The sequence below is a fragment of the Habropoda laboriosa genome, unplaced genomic scaffold (genome assembly GCF_001263275.1).
Source record: "Habropoda laboriosa isolate 0110345459 unplaced genomic scaffold, ASM126327v1 scaffold65, whole genome shotgun sequence".
In the NCBI taxonomy this organism is placed as follows: Eukaryota; Metazoa; Arthropoda; class Insecta; order Hymenoptera; family Apidae; genus Habropoda; species Habropoda laboriosa.
The window spans coordinates 3,736,331-3,750,165 of NW_017100254.1; the positions used below are offsets into that span (position 1 = coordinate 3,736,331).

The 13,835-nt window shown below is 39.5% G+C and overlaps 1 protein-coding gene across 2 annotated transcripts in view; it reads right to left on the reverse strand.

The window, feature by feature from the left end:
* Window positions 1–13,835, reverse strand: part of LOC108572498 (rap1 GTPase-activating protein 1) — a 116,181-nt gene that overhangs the window by 18,522 nt on the left and 83,824 nt on the right. The window contains exon 1 of one of the 2 annotated variants that reach the window (XM_017934749.1): window positions 9,554–9,836. The exons of the other annotated variant lie outside the window; for it this stretch is intronic. Within the exon in view, the coding sequence (XP_017790238.1) occupies window positions 9,554–9,703 (150 nt within the window). The 5' untranslated portion in view covers window positions 9,704–9,836. Of the gene's footprint in view, window positions 1–9,553; window positions 9,837–13,835 lie in introns of those variants that run through there. 2 annotated transcript variants of the gene reach the window in all.

Below are 13,835 nucleotides of genomic sequence, written 5' to 3' on the forward strand. Positions count from 1 at the left end.
TTTCTCGATTGCGCTCGGTAGAGCCTCCACTCGTGTTAGGCTCTCGAATGGCCTAAGATCGATCGATTTTGTTGTCATTTCGTTAGCATGAGAGCAGCGGACAGTAAAGTGACAGCTGCAGTACCGTTTGCACCTGGCGGTCTATATGACGAGCGGACTCGCTAAAATCTCTCTCTGTTGTGGAGCGAGCCCATACGCACATATGTACGCGAGAGAGGCCTCCGCCTTGGCTTCAGGCCTTATACGTGAAAATAGGAAAAAAAAAAGAGAGAGAGAGAGAGAGAGAAGCAGCCGTACGAACAGCTGTGCGGCCCCTTTTGCGAACCGCCTTTTAAAACGAACCTGAGCTACCCAGCCGTATATACGCGACCGGCTATTACGACTTCGGAACACACTTCTCTCCCGTTGCCTGTGTGTTTTCTGCTTCGAGGAATGCAACGGTTAATCCGTTCGTTACAAATCAGATTTTTCCACGTTCGCATCCTTCAAATCAAATATAAAATCATGATACTCGTGTACCGTTCGTGTCTGCACTGTCATTTAACGGTAGAACTGCCGGCCGGGTCAAAATTGACCCGTTAGCAACTTTCGAAAATGAAAAATTATTGCTCGATTTTGGTAAGTATTTTCGTTTGTAACTTTTCGAATTTGTAACGATACGAATCTAATTTTCCAATCGCGTTTTATATAAGAATTCAGTTGTTGGAAAGTAAACGGGTCACTTTTGACCCGGCTGGTAGTTTTAGTGTTAATAAACACTGGCTGCAGCAGTTGAAATATTTTATTTAATAAATATGTAAAAGTTAACGTAAAAAAGAAGATAAAGAAGAGAAATTAATATTTTTTAAGGTGAATTTGAAATATTTATATAGAATAGGTTTTTGCAACCGTGTTGAAGTAAGTAAAACGTGTAAAAGAATAGAGTCCCAGGTGTATTTCTATACGTATGCGTTATATTACTAATTCATTGCATCGAAGAACCTTTTCCCCGGCGACACTAAAGGAAAAGAGTCTCTTCTGTGTTGCATCGAATTATTTTCTCTTCCTTCGCTAACTTTATCAATTTAGCATAAATGGAAAATAATTCGTATAATTTTCTCGTTTGCCTGGCAAATTTCTTTGCTGTTGGAAAGTTTTTCAAATAGTCAATTCGAGCTGAGGAGAGCGCGAGCAGGAAACTTCTGCATTGCAACTTCCCCATTCGATTCAATTTCCCGTAACTTTATTTCTCACCTGAAAAATAAACCGCGCCACTAATGAACGCGTTTGCAATATCCATTTGCAAGAGACACGGAAAAAATTCCCGCTAAATGAAGAATTTCGAGACACCATTTTTCAACGTTCAAGCGTTAAACGTTCGTGAAAATTAGTGTTTCAAGGCAGAAAAATACAGTTCGAATGTAAAAAGTGAGCGCACGTGTTCTCAGAGAGTCTGAACGCAATGCAAAACGGTGGAAACGTCACAGAGGATATAAAAAAAAAAAATGTCTTTTCTCAAATGCATTCGATACAGAACGAATGCCGCATTTAGAGTACAGCTGCGGAAAGAAGTATGTTCTTACGTGTTGCGTTTATTCTGAAATGCTTCCAGGAATATTCTTTTTTATTTCAACTCACTCGGGGAATATTCAATTTTTTTTCTTCTTCAAGTGAATTATCCAGCGTAAGTGCGAATTCATTATCATTAAAAGACCATGCTAATCAGCCAACTAAGGAAGAACCAACTTAATTCGTCTTTCGAAACTAATCATTTATTCATGTATGTTTATATAATACAAATTGCGTTATATTTTCATTGTTCCGCGAACGAAACCAACTAATTAATCAACGTATTGAAAATTCCTCAAGAATAATCTGAGGTAACTGTGTGCAGGGTGTTCGGTGTAACGCGTCGCATGATTTTTCAGTCATTTGCAGTCATATGACAGAAAGAAAAATTGACACTATTCCAAAGTAGAAAATACGACGAAAAGTGAAATATTTCTATTTTCACTACTGTACACATAGTATTGCGTTTATAAAAACATGACGTCATATGCTTTTTGGGTTCATCTTTTACGGCCACGTGAAAAAAAGTTTTGAAAAGAAATTTATCTAACATATGTTAAAATTCATATAATTAAAAATATACGTAAAAATTTCGAAAACAGGGTGCTCCCATAGTGAAACCAAGATTTCCTTGGATTTATCAAATAGGACGAAATATTTTTTCCCTCGTCATATTGTAGGAGACATTAAGACGAATTCAAAAAGCACATAACGTCGTATTTTTATAAACACAATACTACAGTGACAGTAGTGAAAATAGGAATATTTCACTTTTCCTCGCATTCTACTTTTCAACATAAACTCCTTTCGTTAAACGGCCACAAATGACTGAAAAATAGTGCGTCACGTTATACAGAACACTCTGTATAATACCCTTACTTAGAAGAATTCGAAAGAAATAATTCATTTTGCGTGTAGTTTGAAATACTCATAGGAAGAATTGTCGAAAATAATCACGTTCGTTCCTTTGATGTGCAGGATGCAATCCTTAAAGTCAATATTCTTTCCACCATCGATTTCGAGCCCATTGCAAGCTCGTTTCAAATATGGCTCAAGTCCGCGGGGAATACTAACATACTTATTTCGTGATCGGCAAATCGATAAGCGCATATCGATACAATCGAGGTCGCGATAATGCAGCAATCGTTTCGAAACAGAAACATTTTCTACCACGAATCTACCTAATTTATGCGATTCTCATTAAAAGAAGTGTACCACGCATAATCACGATGAATCGTTAGACGTTTCTAACGCGTCTACTAACCCTTTCGCGACTAGCGCCGGTTATATCCGGCATCTACTAAATGCTTCGCACTGGCTAAAGCCGGTTATATCCGGCATCCACTAAATGCTTCGCACTGGCTCTCGCCTCGACAACTCAAAGTGAAGATTTATTTTAAAATACAGAACAAGGCCTCGACAACATTCCCTTTATCCAATACATCCTTAAGTCCTCTGCTGTTCCAACGAAATCCTCTAAGATATCACACGGACACACTGGGAGGTCGAAAAACGCGAGACACTCATGGTGTACACTAATGGCACGACGACCCGTCCGTTAGTGGCGTGCTGATGGCTAGTTCTGCCGTCGCGAAAGGGTTAAAACGATGTGGAATTGGTTTATTAATATGTTGCGAGTGATGTCGTGAATGTAGTGTGTTTGCCGAATCGTCTCGAGATTTGGAAAACGAGCGGATCATAGAGAGAAGTCGAAAAACGCGAGACACTCATGGTGTGCACTAATGGCACGACGACCCGTCCGTTAATGGCGTGCTGATGGCTAGTTCTGCCGTCGCGAAAGGGTTAAAACGATGTGGAATTGGTTTATTAATATGTTGCGAGTGATGTCGTGAATGTAGTGTGTTTGCCGAATCGTCTCGAGATTTGGAAAACGAGCGGATCATAGAGAGAAACAGGGAGTAAAACAGTAGAACCGCGTTGTTACTGATATCAGAGAGTGCGCGAGAATATTTGCGAGACATAATTAGACACGGTTGATGAGCTTATCATTATTCCTTTTTACGTGTGTTCATAGTTATTATGAAATTATTCTTATAAAATATATTGCTATTGAACTTATTATCACGTGTTATACAACCACAATTGTATAACATGGAATATAACGACCGTGGAAGTACTAGACGATAAAAATTATTATTTGTGGAGTGAAAAGGTCGAAGGGATTCTTCGCTCAAAAAAACTATGGAAAAAGGTAATCGGTGTTAAACGGATAGAGAAACCGTTACAAGGGGATGCAGAATACGAAAAGAAATTGAAAGAATGGAACGAGTGGGATGATGATAACTACACGGCAAGGACCGTGATGATCAACACAACGAGTAGAGCACAAGTATTAAAATACAGCGGTGAAAAGAACGCTGATAAATTATGGACAAAGATTAAATTAGACATGGCGGCTGAAAGAGAAGAATTAAAAGCAATACGGCAAGGACCGTGATGATCAACACAACGAGTAGAGCACAAATATTAAAATACAGCGGTGAAAAGAACGCTGATAAATTATGGACAAAGATTAAATTAGACATGGCAGCTGAAAGAGAAGAATTAAAAGCAAGGTGTCTCGACGAACTAACGAACCTCAAGATGAAGAAAAACGAAACCGTTGATATGTTCATAAATAGAGCAGAGGCGTTAGCGAATCAATGTATACAACCACAAATAAGCCTCTTAGAATCCAAAGTGATTAACTCCGTGAAATACGATTTATCAGTTTTTGCTTATTTATGAAGAATTAAGCACGAAGCATGTGTTTTGTTACTAAAATTGGAAGAATATCAGAAAGGGAAGTTAATTATTTTCGTTTCTGAATGGCTCAAACGTACGTCGGAGATATTCGCGTTAAAAAATTACCGCAATGAAAAGGCTGAGCAAGTTTTCTTGCAGCATTTCTTATTTCTTCGGCGCTCTATGTGAAGAAATGCGTTACGTGTAGGTAATTGTCATAAACCGTTAGCTGTTGATTGCGATCGCTGGAAGAATTTATTTTACGCCTGTAAAATATTAACTATTCCTGCCTTCCGTAGCCAACACACCGAAAAGAATTCGAGGAAACAGCCTGAAGAATTTCCTGTGCAGTGTTTCTTCTCTAACGAAGTTTACCCCTGCCTACACTACAGCTGAAGAATAGCAGCAACTGAAAGTTTTTTGGTAATCCTTTAACACCTTACCGCGCACTTTTAAAAAACAATTCGCAACAAAAATCAGTTTCTTTTTTTTTTGGCACTTATTGTGATAAATTGCAAAACAAGGTGCAACGTATAATCATCCAATGTTACAAGAATTGCAACAGTAACGAGATTCTTTTTCTGTTGTTTTTCTTTACTGTCTCGGGGCGTGCGAAATGTTACAAAACTGATTAAAAAGTAGGTTAAATTATGCAAACACCGAGATAATAATTCTCTTTTCATATAATAATGATTTTCCGGAGATTATTTTTCATTACTCGAGCATGCACATTTCTGCCATTATCGTCAACTCGAATTAATCCGACTGTGCACGTTAAGGAGTTGATATTTTCGAAAATGTCTACGTTTGAACGCACAAGCGCGAACATTTCGCCACCACGGCCGTAATACTGGTTTTCCTTTCGGAAAACCGCGCGTACGCTCGACACTCGCAACGATTTTTAACCAAAAGCGCCATAACTGGCTTTGCATTTGTCGCGTTTTTTCCACATTTCGACTCAACTTGCTACGTACATATAACTCCTTTTAATACTGCACAGTCCTCGCTATTGCACAGCCAGCTTTCACGGCTGCAACAGACATTCTCTTCGCCAGCCATGTCTCTTTCCACCGATACAACACGGAATTTTATCTTTTGTAACCGTGCAACACTCCCCCTCCGCCCCTATTACGTGCCTCGCTGTATTCTCTCTTAATATTTGTAACGTCGGCATCGAAGAAGAGAAGAGGTGAATATACAGAGAGAATATGCAGACCGATGTTTTTCTAGCGGGGCCGGCAAACGGAATATTTCACGAACAGACGAATATGAGGACGCATTAACTGATGGATAAATTCGAACCAGAGTTTGAATAAAAAAAAAAGTAGAAAAAGATCATTTGCATAAGGTGACCATAGGATCGTGTTTATACTTTTGGAGGCTCTAGGCAAAGCACCATTACGAGGCCTCGAAGGGACAAGTCTACTTCAGTTAACCAAATTCGTACAAATTTTATTTTTAACACTACAACTACCGACCGGGTCAAAATGACCCATTAGCATCTTTCGAGAAAACGGGAATGTTCAATACCGGTAAGTATTTGTAACTTTCCGAATTTATTTTCTACAGGCATGCTTCTGTTGGTATCGATATGAATTGAATTTTCCAATTATGGTTTACTTACGCAAAAATTCACTTTTGTACAGTCGGTAATGTGTCATTCTGACTCGGCTGGTATGGAAAATAAAAGTCGACATTTCCGTAATAAATAATCTTAATAAAATAAAAATAAATCAGTTACAGTTTAAATTAAAAAAAAAAAAAGGGGGGAATTTGATGAGCCAAGTGAAATTTCCAAACGAATTCTTATTTTTCCTGAAAAAAGTTTCAAACATTTGACTTAACGAACGATTGTATAATACAGCAGAGACTTTGATAAGTACTTAGACTTTTTGAAAGCTTGAAACAGTAAAAAATTAGACTTGAACACAAATTATCCAGTTTGCCTACGAAGTGTGAAAAAGCAGAGATTTTGAAACCATTTCAGTCCAATTTTTTTTTCACGGAAACAATCTGCTCACCTTAATTTACACGACAATTACGTAAACGCAGGAAACAGAATAGTTTTTCGTGAAACGCGAAACAACGGTAATTACCGCTTTCACAATGGAACAAGTACTTCTGCTATACAAATTACGAGGACGATATTTAACAGACCATTGAGTAATAGGAAAAATATGAATAGCCCCACCTCCGTTGCTGAAACGTTTCATTCTCACGAACATGCGGGCTCTAATCTTTTGCCGTGCACACGATGCAAATGAAGAAATTTCAACGAGCGAATCCAGTTGTAGCTATTTATGAGTCACAACTGTTTTCGCCGAGCATCGGAGAGACTATTTCGGGGTTACGAGAGATGAAAGCATCCCACGGCTCTCCCGCTTGAAAAGGAAATTTGAAAGTGAATGGAAGACATCGGCACAAAGTGCACAGTTGCTACGTAAGGGAGAGAAAATTGAAGATTTGATAGAAAAATCGAATCAAACCGAAATGTTTCCTTTCGCCCAAGGAATTTCACCGTGAGAACCGGAGTGAAATATTGTTCGATTCGAAAAGATAATACAGAGAATTAAAATATACAGGAATTGCTTTATGGAAGGAAATCGCGGTGAAGTGGTAACGAGCGATATAACGGGGAATCGTTTTTGCCAGCCGTATCTACGAGCTTAAGACGTGTGTATATTCGCGTAAGAGAATACGGAGGACAAAAGCAGGACGATTTAAATCGCTAATGCGCGCAGAGGAGGCCGAGGAGGAAAGATTGTTAGCTAAATTACAGCCGGCCTATTACGTAAATTATATTATCGATCTCAGTGTCGCTGTAACGGCGAAGTGGACAGAACCCAATGAATCATGCCGAGGGAATCGACTATTTCGAGGACGTGACGAGTTTTCCGTGTCACCAACATTTTCTGTATTGAAAACTCGCCCATTTATTATTATGCAAAATTCGACAATTTATCTTCAGACTTGTTCCAGTTTTTTCTTCTTTTTTGTCTGAAGCAACAACTCACACATTTATCACACCATCTCGCAAGACTGCAGCGTAGAGCATTGTAAATAATTCATGAATGAAAAGTGCTCTTTATGCATTATGAATAATAATTGTTTCGATGTTGTAGACGTTGAAACGAGGCACGGTTAAGTGATAAAAAAAAAAAAAAACACATTTGATAAAGTCGTACGACTTTTCCGATAAAACGATCGTTAATACAGCACCTATACTATGCAGGTTAAACAGATGTTCTCTACCAATAATAAGTGTTGTTTAACGTCGAACAGGCACGTCAAGGCCTTAGAATCGCGTTCAATTATTAACCGCTCGACGAGAAATTCTTGCCAATCAAACTGGTTTCATGTTCATTCTGGCAAGAATGAACAATCTGCTTGTGAACACGTGCTGCGTCCTATCGCCGAACACCCGTTCGATTCTTGTTCTTTCTATCGGATTACCAAGAGACAAGCTAGATTTATCAAAGAGAAAATATTCTGAGAGATGATCAATTTGAAAGCGGTTGAAATTTTCGATCTGTACGTTATGTGGGTCAGTCGAAAAGTTTGTTAGGTTTACTTTCTCCGAAAGTAACTTCCTAACCGATCCGTGTGCGTCTGTGTTGAAACAGCGCGAACGTTTACCAGCGCACATGTTTGCGCAAATGATAAACACGCGACAAAACAACGTTGCGTAAGATATCGAAGAAACGAATTGCACGAAATAAATTTTACTCAAGTTAAATCGATTTTTTAACGAAGAGTTTTAAATCAGACCAAGTACGCGTATAAAAATTCTCAAAAAGTTTCCCAATTGCCCGAACGAACATAACCAAGAAAACGCGACGATATTCCAGTAAGAGTGATGGGTAAAGAAAGAACAATACGAGTATATCCGGTGAGGTTAAGCACGCAGAAAAGGCAGCCAGTTAATAAATGGACGTTTCAAGACCTTTAAACGGGTACTCGCGTTCACGTTTGACGACAAGTGTAATTCTTGCCAATCAGGTCCGGCAGTTCGTCTTTGGTAAGAATTAAAGTGCCTGTCGTCGAGCACGTGCTGGCGAGTCGTTGAAAGCGAGCCTTTAACTCGCCGGCATGGCATGGCGAGTCGAGCAGGCCCTTCGAGTAATTACCCGCGTCTATAGGTTTTCACGTGTAGACATCTTACGTGCACGAAAGCAACCAGTCGGCCGGCGGTCATGGGAAAATAGGACTTTTTAAAGCGTCTCGCGCTGCGGAACGATGGAGTAACGGGTTGTTAAAGGAAAATTACCGCGAAACCAATCTTTGTGGTTACAGTTACCGCGCTCGTTTCTTGCCACTGCTCCTTTCCTTTCCGTCCCGTCCCCCCTTCTCTCTTCCCCGCCAAGAATTACCAGCGTGGACCCTTTCTTTTGTCTCATCGCTACGAGACTAAAGTCTTCCGACAAGTCTTGAAACTTCATCATGCTTGCACGAAAAAGCGTAATCTCTCCCTCGCTCATCACGTGACTCAAAAAGGAATTAACAGCACCAGAGAACGAAGAATATTAAGTACTGTTGTTTCGGCCATTATAGAGTTTGTCGAACGTCAACTGGAGGTATTACCGCTCGAAAATAACCGTAGAGGCACGACCCTCGAGGAATTTGATCGTTATTCGTGAAACACGACTCAAGTTATTTCGGTCAGATCGCGTAGATCCGTGTTTATATCCAACGGTGACACTTATGCCCCTGCCAAACGACGGGTAAATTTATTTCAGCCAGATGTTCCCTTCGATGTTCTTATTGGAAATCGTGAAATTCCGTTAATTCGCGAACGAAAAACATACGTAACTTCGTCGAATACGAAACTGCGAAATACCCGATACGTCGCACTCGACAATGCCTACTTTCTTAACTTTCTCGTATAAATGTTTCATTAGAGTTAAACGGTATAAAATACCAATTCGTTTAGGGATGACAGTCCCTGAACAAAAAAATCTTCTCATAGAACATAGTTCCATTCATAAAGCGAAAGGTTAGCAGTAAGCCGTACAATATTTTCTTTTCACGGACCTACATCTGTCGACAATAAAAACTGTAACCGTTCGAATCTGATCTTTACGATAACGGAACCCCGGACCCCAAAAAGATCATAATTCGGTACGTCGATGATGCTGACGAAGGGGAAAAAAACAAGAGGAAGAAAGATCTGAATTCGACACTCGGAGAAAATACGAATAAACCGACAAAAGAATCGATGAAACGACCAGTGAATTTTCGAGTGCGCGGGAAAAGTTCTCACCTGTGATATCAGTTTCGGTAGTGTGTGCGTGTGCGCGTGCGCATGATTACTGTGTCCTGTTGAAGACCGTTCGGTGTTGGGCCGTTGTTGTTGCTGCTGCTGGCCGGCATCCGATCTGAGATCGTGCCTCCATCTCAATACACCCATCATAACCGCCTACTGAATCCTCGATTGTGCTTTAAGCCTTTCACAAATGCGTATCCCTTTAACGTCTCCGCCACAGGAACCAGTTCGTTTCTCGACGCACCGACCTAACCTAACGCGAGTGTCCTGTTGCACCCTTTACGAGGCTACGCTGATCCTCCAAACGCTAGACGTCTGCTTGATGTCGACGTAACGTACCAAAGATTTGAATTTGCGCAAATCAGCGCACACTGCACGAAAATTCCTGCGTAACATACGCGACAATTTTCCAACACTTTGATCGAAAAATGCGCGGGAAAAAAGCACTCTCTTTTATCGTTACACACATACGCACACACATGCACACACACCGATAAGAACCAGAATTTTCTGCGACTTTCTCAGCGTTTCGTACTCGTTGACATTATTCCCGTGTAATATCGAACCATGTAAGTTCACCGGAAGACTAACACTATTCCCACTCGATTGTGGTTCACTATGGATTCAACCGTACGTTTCGTCACTCGAGTCCACTGTCATTCTCATTATTCGATCTAGCGATCGGGTATACGTGGAAATAAAACACACGGGATAGCACTTAACAGTGCGTGTCACTTTTTCCTGGCTGACTTTAGCTTCTCTATTCGTCGTCGCCCACGTTTCGATCAACCGAGCGAGGTCAGAATAGAAAGTGTTTACACCGAGGGCGCGTTCGGCAAACAGGATCGTGTATACATGCACGTACACATAGCTATGCAAACACACGTAAAGATACGAGGAGAAGGAACGCGTAGAAACAGCCAAATAACGCAGAAGTGCAGGAGCGCGACTGGCATCGAGACCGTACGGTTCGAGGCTTGCCTCGTCCCCCACCACAGCCTCCCCACCCATCGCTTGAACGTCCTGCTGTTCTTAAAACTCCCACCATCCTGCTATTGTGTCGTGAACAAACGTTGCCATGGTCGCCATCGAGCGCGTAAACTCGATTCCACATGAACTTCGATCGTTTTTTCTCCCCGCGAGATTAACGATCGATCCACTCGATCCAAGCATTTACAGATTAGCTCTTGAAGAAAATCTTTGACCATCGATACATGGGGATTCCTGAGGTAGCCGCAAAAGTGACGTGCTACATCGGTCGATGTGCGTCTAATTTGATTTACTTTTCGAACGTTAGCCATAGAACAGACTAACAGTGAAGTTTCGTGTTAATCGTAGGTTACTACGCGATGAAGTTCTCTTCGTGTGAGTTATCTCGAAATCGGAATGAAAATCGAAAGATCTCGATTAGCATTTAATTTTCACATTTTTTAAAGTACGTTTTCATGTTGCGACCATAGACCTGTAATTCATGTAGAATACAGGCTGCGTTAGACAATCAATCCTTTATTAATATAATATTTTTATGACTGGAAATCATTCGAAGTTTAGTGGACACTGTAGTTCTTTGAAATTAAACGTTAGAGCCTTTCGACATGGTGATACAAGTAATTATTCGAAGGTAAAACGTAGTATTTCTAAAGGATGCTAATGAAATTTTCTAAACAGCTATCAACTACGAAAAACATGCATACCATTACTTTCATCGTATATTTAGAAATACATTACGAAATGAAAGCGTTGTTAGCATGTAAATCACGACTGCATAAAAAAAAATTAACGGTTGGTTAATTCAAGCAGTTACAAAATATTTTAGAACGTTCTTGTTATATCACATTGCCCATAAGAATTACATAACCTGTGGGTGCATCCATATGCACGAGCAATATGCATAAATTTCTCGATATTCTTGATAATTGTATTATGTTCGTTAATAGTCGGCTTTTCACCGACAACATTCCGTTTCGATATTCTACCTCGGAATATATTCGATATTCTAGCTCAGAATATTCAAACGTAACGGAAAAAGAAATACAACCTCGAACGAAAATTAAATTTCTTATAATACTTTTTATTATCGTAAATATTTAATAAATACTTTAATAATTATTCTAACAATATTTTCATATATTTTATATAGATACCGAACTTAATAACGTTTAATTAAGTATCGAAATCTCTCTGTTACACACGAAGCTTACTAAACCTTATTTGTTTGACCTATTTTAGGGGGCCATGTTGCAGGGAACGATTAATACTTCGAAAAAAATCGTTCCAAGTGAAATGATGAAATTTTCATCGCCGTGTCTCGAAATCTACGACGAGGTTCAAATAAAATCTATTTCCATTGGAATTTCAAAATAGAAATTCTACCCAGAAGGTAATAAAAAAAATGTAGGAAGTACTTTTCACAATACACGTTCACGTCTAAAACGATTAATTTTCCAGGTTCACACAATTACCATTTCACTCTAATGAGAAGCAATGGTGTTAAAAAAAACAACATTAAGAGCGTTTATAAGGGAGCTGCAGTGCGTGGAACAATCAAACGGCAACAATGGTACTCGACGAGAAGAAGAGAGTTCTCAAGCGGCGGCGACGACGATCACTTCTCTAAAGAAGCAAACCCGCAATTCAATACTGACGAGGCTGATTCGTGCGAAAAGCATCCGATCAATTGAAACAATTTGCAAGCATAGAGCGGAGAATAAGCCTGACACGCTGAAAGTGCAAGGATGCGCTTCCGTTAATCCGACAGAGAGGCCAACAGACGAATACTTTCCTGCACGAAGGAAAGGCAACGACAGGTGGATAAAGGTGAAACCAAGAGGAAACAGATTGTCATGGTAACGAGAGGCTAGCAGAAGAGCGGATGTCATTTCGTGGTCGACTTATTTCATTGCCGGTAGGTAAAGTACCAAGGTATATATACCTACTACCAAGGCTTCTCATTCCTTTGTGTCCACCTCTTTCATTATTTTACCCAACTTCCACCGTCCGAAAACGACACAACTCACTCCCCCCGTGTTCCTGTTGCGTGTTTCCTCCCTTCGCTTCACATGACTTTTCGAAACTGCTACTGTTCACATAAACTGTTTTGCAATCGCCAATAAATAACTGCAAATTTCATTTTCAGGTTTCGAATAATTAATTAGGATATCGTAGCCGAAACAAATTTATAACCCGTAAAAAAATTGCTATGCAAGAGCAGAGAGGAAGTATTGTTTACAATTAAAAATTTTACGTTATATATACACAGAGTGTACCAATAAAAAATTATTACTTTGAATACCTCTGGAGTTATGATATACAGTAGAGAAAAAACAAATTTTAAATCGAAGTTATTTGTAGTAAAGGGCGTATAACAATTGTTTTTTTTTATTAATAATAATGAAATAAAATATTTATTAAAAATAAAATTCACTTTTCTATAGTTGTAATGTAATATTCAAAGTATATTTTTATCGGTTCACCGTGTATAATGTTATAGTAATATGCATGACAAATGGTTGTAAAAGAGATAGAAATCCCTAAAGCAGTGAAAAAGTAACGATGTCAAGTTCGGCCTCTGTTCTGCGCTACTTTTGAGGTCGTTCCCACGCAAAAGCGGCGGATACAATAACCTGCTGTGTGCCGTGAACGTCGCCAAACTCGCATCTCCGATCTTCACGGGTCGCGAGCAGACAGAAATCAGAAAACCTTCCCGGGCATTCGGTTAAAGTCGCACCATGACGGCCAGCCGTGGCAGTTCAACCGACACTTCCGGCGTGCGTACCTACACGGCCGGAAGCGGTGCTCCTCCCCCTTACATCCTGAAGATCACATATGCACCTTGTTTTACCAATAAAGACGGCCCGCATTTCAAACTTTACAGTCGATGCGGTGTAGTCGCTCCCAGGGAAACATACCGAAAATTTATTGTCCCTTTTACTAATATCCAACGAATGTAGAGTTTGAAAAACATTCACAGCGAAGAATGGAATACTGACGAACCATTTAATGGTTGTTTAAATTAAGATCCATGAGAATTAACACTTTCTTCGTTCCTTTTTCTGTAGATTTACGACAATAAAATGCACTAAAAACACATTATAACGTTGGAAAATGTTCGTTTGTTTTTCAAAAGTATTAGAATTTGCATTATTCATAAAATTACATAGGTAACATTAATTAGAGAAATATTCTTCACTAATTAAACGAGATAATAAAGATTATTTATTAATGTTTATTTTAATTAAATTTCTGTTTTATATCTTGTTAATGTTCATTACCGTACATT